Below are 12,164 nucleotides of genomic sequence, written 5' to 3'. Positions count from 1 at the left end.
CAGATATACAACCCACTATCCCACCAAGACTACCAGATATACAACCCACTATCCCATCAGATATACAACCCACTATCCCTCCAGATATACAGCCCACTATCCCACTATCCCACCAGATATACAGCCAACTATCCCACCAGATACACAGCCCACTATCCCACCAGATATACAACCCACTATCCCACCAGATATACAGCCCACTATCCCACCAGATATACAGCCCACTATCCCACCAGATATACAGCCCACTATCCCACCAAGACTACCAGATATACAACCCACTATCCCACCAGATATACAACCCACTATCCCTCCAGATATACAGCCCACTATCCCACCAGATATACAGCCCACTATCCCACTATCCCACCAGATATACAGCCCACTATCCCACCAAGATATACAGCCCACTATCCCACCAGATATACAGCCAACTATCCCACCAGATATACAGCCCACTATCCCACCAGATATACAGCCCACTATCCCACCAAGACCACCAGATATACAGCCCACTATCCCACCAAGATATACAGCCCACTATCCCACCAGATATACAGCCCACTATCCCACCAGATATACAGCCCACTATCCCACCAAGATATACAGCCCACTATCCCACCAGATATACAGCCAACTATCCCACCAGATATACAGCCCACTATCCCACCAGATATACAGCCCACTATCCCACCAAGACTACCAGATATACAGCCCACTATCCCACCAAGATATACAGCCCACTATCCCACCAGATATACAGCCCACTATCCCACCAGATATACAGCCCACTATCCCACCAGATATACAGCCCACTATCCCACCAGATATACAGCCCACTATCCCACCAGATATACAGCCCACTATCCCACCAGATATACAGCCCACTATCCCACCAGATATACAGCCCACTATCCCACCAAGATTTACAACCCACTAAATCCACCTGTCTTTTCATGAAATAGTAATTGGATATAATCACCAAGACTCACCATGACAGGTCCCATCTTCTGCCAGGGTGTATCCCAGAAGGCAGGGAGCGGAGCGGCTTACGACGGGGTAGCTGGGGGCCACGGGGGGGCCTGGAGGGGGTTGGAGAGGGTAGGAGTCTGGTTCTGGGAAGCCCAGGGAGGTGTCTGGGTAGGTGGCCTGGGACCTGCCTGCCCCTCCTCCTCCTCCTCCTCCTCCTCCTTCACCACCCCGGGGGTAGGTAGGCTGGCTGTACAGCCCCCGGGGGATGCAGAGATAGCCTCCGTTCTGGTTCACGCACTGCATGTCCCCTCTGCAGGCGTCTGGTACCGTACGACACTCATCAATGTCTAGCGAGGAAGGGACACCAGTTAAGGATACGAATAGGAGAACTTTATTGTTCCAGAGTGGAAAATTATCCTGTAAACAATCTGTCTCCAAAAACACAATGTGTAAAGATGCAAGATGGAAACTGTTCAAAACACAGCCTATTGACAGGCAGAATGGAAACTGTTCAAAACACAGCCTATTGACAGGCAGAATGGACACTGTAGGTGTGTGTGGGGGAGGGGGGGGGGGGGGGGGGGGGCAGGAGTGATTAAACTCACCAACACATACTCTTGCCCTGCGATCATAGGCGAACCCCTCTGTGCAGGTCTACGTGACAGAATAGGAAAGAGCAGATGGCCAAGAGCCTTATTCAGACAACCAGTGAGTGAAAGCAAACACTACGAAGTCAACTAATTCATCATTACAGTAGCAGCTTTTGTTCAGCTGCTTCTCATATATATATTTTATTTTAATGAAGCACTTGGAACATTGCAGTAACTCATTCATTTGTACATGATCTTGTTCATGGTTTATAATTTTCCACTGAAGCTGTAGAGCCTCCTACTGTCCATCACTACTCACTCTACTCTTTGTAGATGCAGGAATGAATGAAATGCGTGAAGACAGATGGACAGGAGGGCAGACAGACAGACAGATAGATGGACAGGAGGGCAGGCAGGCAGGCGGACGGGCAGACGGATGGGCAGACAGACAGACAGACAGACAGACAGACAGACAGACAGGCAGGCAGGCAGGCAGGCAGACAGACAGACAGACAGACGGGAAGACAGGAGGGCAGACAGACAGACAGGAGGGCAGACAGACAGACAGATAGATGGACAGGAGGGCAGGCAGGCAGGCAGGCAGACAGACAGACAGACAGACAGACAGACAGGCAAACATCTCAAGAAATACCATGAGGAATAAATGCATGTTACCTGGCCATATCCAGAGTGGATGCTACATAATGCCAACACCACAACTGTCAACATTCTGAAAAGATAGAGTTTTTTTTTGTCAGAAATATACTTAATTCCACAAGGATGGATCATGCATGGCATAATCTCAATATTGGGCTCCTGTATTATTCAAATGGGATATATATATAGGCTAAAGGATATATCAACCACTGCATATACCACAGTAAGATTATATTGGTGACAAAAAAGTCAAATCTATGACTCTGTTTTACAACAAAACTTGAAACAACTTTTGTCACAACTATTTCACAACCCAACATCAATCACTAACCTTGCGTAAGTCCGGACATTCAAGCCACGTATGTCCGAAAACATGGTCTATGGATCCTGCCGATTAACTCAGAAGACCCGTGGATAATTTGTGGCAAGAAAGGTTTTTAAAACACTTTGCTACTGTTGTGAAGTCGAAAATCCAATGCGCATGTGGTGGGCTACTCTCGCCAGTCACACCGCCCAGACTACGTGAAAAAAGCCTAAACCAGGATTTGATAAACAGCTAGTCTAGTCGACCGAAGCCTTGATATACGCCTCACCTTACGGGGAATGTCTTTTAAAAAACGGTCTGGTCTATTTCCCCCGTCTCTCTAAACTGTACAGATAGTTTAGCAATGCAAATGACCGGGACAGGTCCTCGAGCACTTCTGACAACAGCTGGATTCAATCAAAGAGAGACAGCCCCCTCGAACCACCGCAGGAGAGGAGAGGGAGAAATGCCCCAGATGGGATATCAGAGGGCGCATTAATCCAGAGTGTGGGCCTGCTTGAAAATATACTTATAAGAGAGAGCAGATCAACAGGACATGATTCTTCAATGGGACTCTGAAGACATGCACAGTTCTGTTCTGTTACATTATATTGTTCTGTTCTATTCTGATTCTACAGCAAAGTGATTTTTTATTTATCTTATTTTATAATCTATTCACTTGTTCTGATTATGTATTGACATGTAAAGGCTTGCCTCGGTCTGGGCCTGAGTCTCTGGGCTTTCACCACAGGCCTACATGGCAGTGTGTGTTCAGGAAACACAGCTGAGTCTCACCCATCAACACAACACCATTCACTGGTACACAGTCAGAACACCATTCACTGGTACAACACCATTCACTGGTACACAGTCAGAACACCATTCACTGTTACTCAGTCACAACACCATTCACTGTTACTCAGTCACAACACCATTCACTGTTACTCAGTCACAACACCATTCACTGTTACTCAGTCACAACACCATTCACTGTTACTCAGTCACAACACCATTCACTGTTACTCAGTCACAACACCATTCACTGTTACTCAGTCACAACACCATTCACTGTTACTCAGTCACAACACCATTCACTGTCACAACACCATTCACTGTTACAACACCATTCACTGGTACAACACCATTCACTGGTACAACACCATTCACTGGTACAACACCATTCACTGGTACAACACCATTCACTGGTACACAGTCAGAACACCATTCACTGTTACAACACCATTCACTGGTACAACACCATTCACTGGTACAACACCATTCACTGGTACACAGTCAGAACACCATTCACTGTTACTCAGTCACAACACCATTCACTGTTACTCAGTCACAACACCATTCACTGTTACTCAGTCACAACACCATTCACTGTTACTCAGTCACAACACCATTCACTGTTACTCAGTCACAACACCATTCACTGTTACTCAGTCACAACACCATTCACTGTTACTCAGTCACAACACCATTCACTGTTACTCAGTCACAACACCATTCACTGTCACAACACCATTCACTGTTACAACACCATTCACTGGTACAACACCATTCACTGGTACAACACCATTCACTGGTACAACACCATTCACTGGTACACAGTCAGAACACCATTCACTGTCACAACACCATTCACTGTTACAACACCATTCACTGGTACAACACCATTCACTGGTACAACGCCATTCACTGGTACACAGTCAGAACACCATTCACTGTTACTCAGTCACAACACCATTCACTGTTACTCAGTCACAACACCATTCACTGTTACTCAGTCACAACACCATTCACTGTTACTCAGTCACAACACCATTCACTGTTACTCAGTCACAACACCATTCACTGTCACAACACCATTCACTGTTACAACACCATTCACTGGTACAACACCATTCACTGTTACTCAGTCACAACACCATTCACTGTTACTCAGTCACAACACCATTCACTGTAACAATACCATTCACTGTTTCTCAGTCACAACACCATTCACTGTTACAACACCATTCACTGTTACAACACCATTCACTGTAACAATACCATTCACTGTTACTCAGTCACAACACCATTCACTGTAACAATACCATTCACTGTTACTCAGTCACAACACCATTCACTGTTACAACACCATTCACTGTTACTCAGTCACAACACCATTCACTGTTACTCAGTCACAACACCATTCACTGTTACTCAGTCACAACACCATTCACTGTTACTCAGTCACAACACCATTCACTGTTATAACACCATTCACTGTTACTCAGTCACAACACCATTCACTGTTACTCTGTCACAACACCATTCACTGGTACAACACCATTCACTGTTACTCAGTCACAACACCATTCACTGTTACTCTGTCACAACACCATTCACTGTTACAACACCATTCACTGTAACAACACCAGTCACTGGTACAACACCATTCACTGTTACAACACCATTCACTGTTACTCAGTCACAACACCATTCACTGGTACAACACCATTCACTGTTACTCAGTCACAACACCATTCACTGTTACTCTGTCACAACACCATTCACTGTTACAACACCATTCACTGTAACAACACCAGTCACTGGTACAACACCATTCACTGTTACAACACCATTCACTGTTACTCAGTCACAACACCATTCACTGTTACTCTGTCACAACACCATTCACTGGTACAACACCATTCACTGTTACTCAGTCACAACACCATTCACTGTAACAACACCATTCACTGGTACAACACCATTCACTGGTACAACACCATTCACTGTTACAACACCATTCACTGTTACTCTGTCACAACACCATTCACTGTTACTCTGTCACAACACCATTCATTGTTACTCAGTCACAACACCATTCACTGTTACAACACCATTCACTGTTACAACACCATTCACTGTTACAACACCATTCACTGTTACAACACCATTCACTGTTACTCAGTTACAACACCATTCACTGTTACAACACCATTCACTGTTACAACACCATTCACTGTTACAACACCATTCACTGTTACTCAGTCACAACACCATTCACTGTTACTCAGTCACAACACCATTCACTGTAACAACACCATTCACTGTTACACTGTTACAACACCATTCACTGTTACTCTGTCACAACACCATTCACTGTTACAACACCATTCACTGTAACAACACCATTCACTGGTACAACACCATTCACTGTTACAACACCATTCACTGTTACTCAGTCACAACACCATTCACTGTTACTCTGTCACAACACCATTCACTGGTACAACACCATTCACTGTTACTCAATCACAACACCATTCACTGTAACAACACCATTCACTGGTACAACACCATTCACTGGTACAACACCATTCACTGTTACAACACCATTCACTGTTACTCTGTCACAACACCATTCACTGTTACTCTGTCACAACACCATTCATTGTTACTCAGTCACAACACCATTCACTGTTACAACACCATTCACTGTTACAACACCATTCACTGTTACAACACCATTCACTGTTACAACACCATTCACTGTTACTCAGTTACAACACCATTCACTGTTACAACACCATTCACTGTTACAACACCATTCACTGTTACAACACCATTCACTGTTACTCAGTCACAACACCATTCACTGTTACTCAGTCACAACACCATTCACTGTAACAACACCATTCACTGTTACACTGTTACAACACCATTCACTGTTACTCTGTCACAACACCATTCACTGTTACAACACCATTCACTGTTACTCAGTCACAACACCATTCACTGTTACTCAGTCACAACACCATTCACTGTTACTCAGTTACAACACCATTCACTGTTACAACACCATTCACTGTTGCTCAGTCACAACACCATGCACTGTTACAACACCATTCACTGTTACTCAGTCACAACACCATTCACTGTTACTCTGTCACAACACCATTCACTGTTACTCAGTCACAACACCATCCACTGTTACTCAGTCACAACACCATTCACTGGTACAACACCATTCACTGTTACAACACCATTCACTGTTACAACACCATTCACTGTTACTCAGTCACAACACCATTCACTGGTACAACACCATTCACGGTTACAACACCATTCACTGTTACAACACCATTCACTGTTACAACACCATTCACAGTCACAACACCATTCACTGTTACAACACCATTCACTGTTACAACACCATTCACTGGTTCAACACCATTCACTGGTACAACACCATTCACAGTCACAACACATTCACTGTTACAACACCATTCACTGTTATTCAGTCACAACACCATTCACTGGTATACAGTCACAACACCATTCACTGTCACCACACCATTCACTGGCATACAGTCCACCTACCTCGTGTCCGGGGGGGCCCCGGCTAACCGGATGTTTGTCCCAGAAGCGGCCTGCTCCCGGTCCTGTCCCAGAAGCGGCCTGCTCCCGGTCCTGTCCCAGATGCGGCCTGCTCCCGGTCCTGTCCCAGATGCGGCCTGCTCCCCGGTCCTGTCCCAGAAGCGGCCTGCTCCCCGGTCCTGTCCCAGAAGCGGCCTGCTCCCGGTCCTGTCCCAGAAGCGGCCGGCTCCCAGGTCCTGTCCCAGATGCGGCCTGCTCCCGGTCCTGTCCCAGATGCGGCCTGCTCCCCGGTCCTGTCCCAGAAGCGGCCCGCTCCCAGGTCCTGTCCCAGATGCGGCCTGCTCCCGGTCCTGTCCCAGATGCGGCCCGCTCCCCGGTCCTGTCCCAGATGCGGCCTGCTCCCCGGTATTCCTCCATTAAACCTCTGTCTCATAGCCGTCTGTCTCCTCTTTCCAGGCCCTGCCATTCTGTATTTTTCTGACTCTGCCCTGGATTACCGACCTCTGACCTGTCATCTGCATGCCCCCTGTTTTGTTAATACACACCTGTTAATCGAACTGCATCTGGGACTAATCCTGACGTCTGATATTTTTATTTTATTTTACCTTTATTTAACCAGGTAGGCTAGTTGAGAACACCTTTATTTAACCAGGTAGGCCAGTTGAGAACACCTTTATTTAACCAGGTAGGCTAGTTGAGAACAAGTTCTCATTTGCAACTGTGACCTGGCCAAGATAAAGCAAAGCAGTTCGACACATACAACAACACAGTTACACATGGAATAAACAAACATACAATCAATAATACAGTAGAAACATCTATATACAGCATGTGCAAATGAGGTAGGATAAGAGAGGTAAGGCAATAAATAGGCCATGGTGGCGAAGTAATTACAATATAGCAATTAAACACTGGAATGGTAGGGTGTGTAGAAGCTGAATGTGCAAGTAGAGATACTAGGGTGCAAAGGAGCAAGATAAATACTGTACATAAATACAGTATGGGGATGAGGTAGGTAGATAGATCGGCTGTTTACAGATGAGCTATGTGCAGGTGCAGTGATCTGTGAGCTGCTCTCCAGCTTCAGAGATTTTTGCAGTTTGTTCTAGTCATTGGCAGCAGAGACCTGGAAGGAGAGGCTGCCAAATTAAGAATTCGTTTTGGGGGTGACCAGTGAGATATACCTGCTGGAGCGCGTGCTATGGGTGGGTGCTGCTATGGTGACCAGTGAGCTGAGATAAGGTGGGGCTTTACCTAGCAGAGACAATAGATGGAAGGGACTGGTGGGGGATTGACAGCTCATGCCCTGTTGCAAATCAAGAACAGAACATTCGGCTATCTCCCTCCAAATTCACTTAAGGAATGTGCCTTTGTTTCAACTGAACTTTTCCAGACGAAACTCTAACGCGTTCTAAGGCAAACACTGGAACAATATTTCCAGCATAGAACGTGGAGGCAATCTGGAGAACACTGGTGATGTTTCGGTTGTTACTTTGTGATGTCATTAACATTTTTATAAAGGACATACTGTAACTTGGAAACCAACTATGTGTGTGAAGTGTCCATCTGATGCGTTGTGCATGAAATATAAAAAATGATGAAAGTGTTTTTGTTAAGAGAGGGATATGATCTTAGGAAATTGTAAGTCACCGCCCCCTTGAGTGAGGTCAGAGAGCATGTAAGCCTGACGGAACCGCCCCTTTTGAACCAACAGTATAAAATGATTGGTTAAGAATTAACATATCAGACCAGAAGAGCTGCAGCTCACATTTAAAGTGGTTTAAACTTTGAATCTCAACACGAGGTAGAGGAGATAAAGTTACCTCCCAGACAATCACTGGTACAGCTAGTATCTCGAAAAGCTAATTTAAGTGGGATCTTTCTACTACTTCTTCAAACCATTGGGAACCATCGATGCGGCTGGCTAGCCTATCTTCAAAGGACCATCTTCTAGAGCGAATGGAAGGAAAATAAACTCTGTAGTTGTGTTCAGGACGACACGACAGGTCATCGGATACCAGACAACAGCAGAGGAGAACAACAATAGGAGTTGGGTGGGGATCCCTTCTGGACAATCGGAGCCTTACAAGTGTGCCGCAAAAAGGCCCAACACCCTTTTCCAAAAAGGCCTGGAAGAAGCAAGACATTTACACGTAAATACATTCATGATTTCTTACTCCAAATGGGCAAAGTATATGATTACTGTGAAAGTAGTTTCTAAATGTACCAAATTCTGTCTCTGTCGCTCTCTCCCCAACCCTCTCCATCTCTTTCGTAACAAGCCACCATATTGTGTCAGTCCACTAGGGATAATGTATTAAGTGTGTATATTTATCCCATTTTACCATTTAGTTAGCTAGTAAATAATTAATTAAACCAATTTGTGTAGTACTGAATCAATGGTAAGGCTGGGGTTTTTGCAGATGCAAGGAGGTTACGATTAATACATTGACTGTTAAGATGTGATAGGTTAAGACCTTTAGAGTTTAATTAGGGAGGTGATAACTCTTTAAAGAACCGCTCTCGTGGTGCCTCAAATCCTATTAGTTCCTACTAGTTAATTGTTACACAATGAATTTAAAATCGGGTCACAATTAAACATAGTTAATTGATTAGATAAATAACAGTCATCAGATTAATGAAAGTAAAGTCACAGGGCCATTTAGCAGGCGCTTTCATCCAAAACGACTTACATGCATGTGTGTATACATTTTACATATGGGAATAGAACCCACAATCCTTAGCAATGCAAGCACCATGCTCTACAGACAACCACACGAGCCAAGATCATGTGATAGTTAATCACAGTAATGAGAACTTATCACACTAGGTAGTATTTTATGTAACCAAATTCGGATGGTTACATTCTTCACACGTTCTGTGAACAAACCTAAACCACTAACTACCGCTTTAAAGCACAATGCACAGAATCCACTATGGTTCTATGAAGGCAGTGATCTGCTGAATCAAGTAATCACAGTTGATGATCGTCCCGTTGCTCCCCCAATACCAGAACAATACCAGGTCATGCAAGCATTGCATCCTATTCTGCCTTCATAGGGGTGCGTTCATCAGGACACAATGTTTGGGAACATTCAGATAGAAATATGCCATGTAGAACAAACAATAAGGTTATTTTGGGTAACAAACATATACAACTAAAATGTACACTGTGGAACCAGTGTTACGGATACAGGTGCCCTGTGTGTGTATTTCTTTTCTCTCCTTCTCCCCTCACAGGTGGCAATCATCATTCCCCAATCAGTCACCAATCAGAAGACACACCTCCTCCTGTTTCCATTACCCAATCACATCCCCTTTCCCTTGGTTTAAAAAACCTGTTCAGTTGTTTTTTTTCTAGAGCTCGATCTCTTTGTGTTTCAATCTCTCTGTGTCGCAATCTCTCTCGCAATATCTCTCTCTCTCTCTCTCTCTCTCTCTCTCTCTCTCTCTCTCTCTCTCTTTGAGCTCTTGTTTGTTTTTACACCTACATGTCACTTTGTCCTCACCTGTGAGTATTGTTTTGTTTATGGTGTTTGACTGTTTGTTTGATGGTGGGAAAAGGGGGTACCAAGACAAGTCGCCCATGGGCATACATTACCCGTAGGTAAACTTTGTCTAAATACACTAGTTAGAACTGGGTGGTCCACCCACTGTATTTTTGGTTAGTTAGTTAGCTGTATTGAAGTAGTCTAGTCTGGGATTTGTTTCTTTCCCTGGGTCCAGCTCAGCCCCTTTTCCCACCCCCCTTTACCGTGTGTTTAAAAATAAACCATGAGTGTTTTGACGGTAATTTAGTTGTCTGTTATTTTTGGTCTCATTTGTTCTCGTACTTTTTCACTGTTATAATTTGCATGAGTTATGTTACGGGTCTCGTTACCATCCCTCCCCCTAGACTGTCGGGCCAAAGGGATTCGTAACCCACAGGAGATCACTTGAAAGTATTAATTAAGAAGCTTGTTTCTAAAGTGGTTCTCCAAACAATAACACATATAATGATTAGAAAGGAAATATTTTATTTTAGAAAACAACCATAAATACATTAATTTATATTGACTTCCTAAAAAGTGGCACTATTCACTGCTCTTCTCTCTAACCTTAAATCAACCGTATTAATTTCACATTAAAACAATCTATTAATTGCACATCATACCGATCCTTCAAATAAATACAAATGACCATCAGTAGGGGGCACAAGGGTCAGTGGAGTGGTTTCTCTTACTGAGACAACCCTGTCCAAATTAAAACCTTTTTTTCAAGCTATTTCTACTTTTTCTTTGCTTGATCTCTAAGGGAATGCTATTCCATAGACAAATGCCTGTTTGGAAAAAACATGCTCCTTGCAGTACTGTTTACTCTTGGGATTTTACAAGACATAACATTAGCTGTGGTATTGTAACTGACTTGGTTATAAAGACCATATCAATGTGGTTTTTCATATAACCTGGGGCACAATCATTTAAGATGTCAAATATATGATTACATTTAAGTTGATCCGCTCTGGACTCCAAAGGCAACAAGCCCACCTCCCGGACCCTATGTGGGTCCTAGAGAGATATTCAGCATATACCTGGTAACATTAATTTGCATGACCTGCATTCTCTTTTTCAGAGAGTAACGCTATACCAAGCAGTTCAGGCATAATCAAAATTACACTGAGTTGAGACAAGCAGTTCAGGCATAATCAAAATGACTGAGTTGAGACAAGCAGTTCAGGCATAATCAAAATGACACTGAGTTGAGACAAGCAGTTTCTTAATTTTGATGTTAAAATATCAAGTGTTAAACGATATAAACATTTCAATTTGTTCGCCATTTTACAAATCGTTTTAGCAGCAATTTTGGTTGTCAGTCAACCAATCTCTAACAAAATGCAATTCCTTACTCAGGGTCTCCTCTATGTAAACTGTATCCTTCCCTGGTACCAGTATGGCTGAATCATCAGCATAAAGCAGGACTTTACTGTATTTGGCATATCATTAACGTATATAAGACATAAGAGTGGCCCTAGAATGGAACCCTGTGGTACTCCAGAGGATATTTCTTTGACCTCTGACAGAACATCACCAATATTACATACTTGTTGGTCAGATGAGACCTAAACCAATTCACTGCTACATCATTTAGAAACATGCATTTCAGTTTAATCAGGAGAATATAATTGGTCCACAGTGTCAAAATCTTTCTGTAAGTCTAACATGACCATTCCTGTATAGTTCCCCCTTCTCACTTTCCTGCTTATTGTGGTCAAAAAGGTGATTAAGGCA

At 43.6% G+C, this 12,164-nt stretch overlaps 1 protein-coding gene across 1 annotated transcript in view; it reads right to left on the bottom strand.

Annotated features, from left to right (window-relative positions):
* LOC139374397 (fibulin 5) overlaps positions 1 to 2,919 on the bottom strand; it is a 68,987-nt gene extending 66,068 nt beyond the window's left edge. Inside the window, exons 1-4 of the mRNA XM_071115446.1 lie at positions 2,551 to 2,919; positions 2,238 to 2,292; positions 1,578 to 1,626; positions 993 to 1,319 (exon numbers count right to left, since the gene is read on the bottom strand). Of these exons, the coding sequence (XP_070971547.1) occupies positions 993 to 1,319; positions 1,578 to 1,626; positions 2,238 to 2,292; positions 2,551 to 2,594 (475 nt within the window). The 5' untranslated portion in view covers positions 2,595 to 2,919. The remainder of the gene's footprint in view (positions 1 to 992; positions 1,320 to 1,577; positions 1,627 to 2,237; positions 2,293 to 2,550) is intronic.
* Positions 2,920 to 12,164: the final 9,245 nt, after the last annotated feature.

Source organism: Oncorhynchus clarkii, chromosome 19 (assembly GCF_045791955.1).
Source record: "Oncorhynchus clarkii lewisi isolate Uvic-CL-2024 chromosome 19, UVic_Ocla_1.0, whole genome shotgun sequence".
NCBI lineage: Eukaryota > Metazoa > Chordata > Actinopteri > Salmoniformes > Salmonidae > Oncorhynchus > Oncorhynchus clarkii.
The sequence above is the reverse complement of the archived record's forward strand: the minus strand, read 5'-3'. Positions and strand labels throughout refer to the sequence as shown.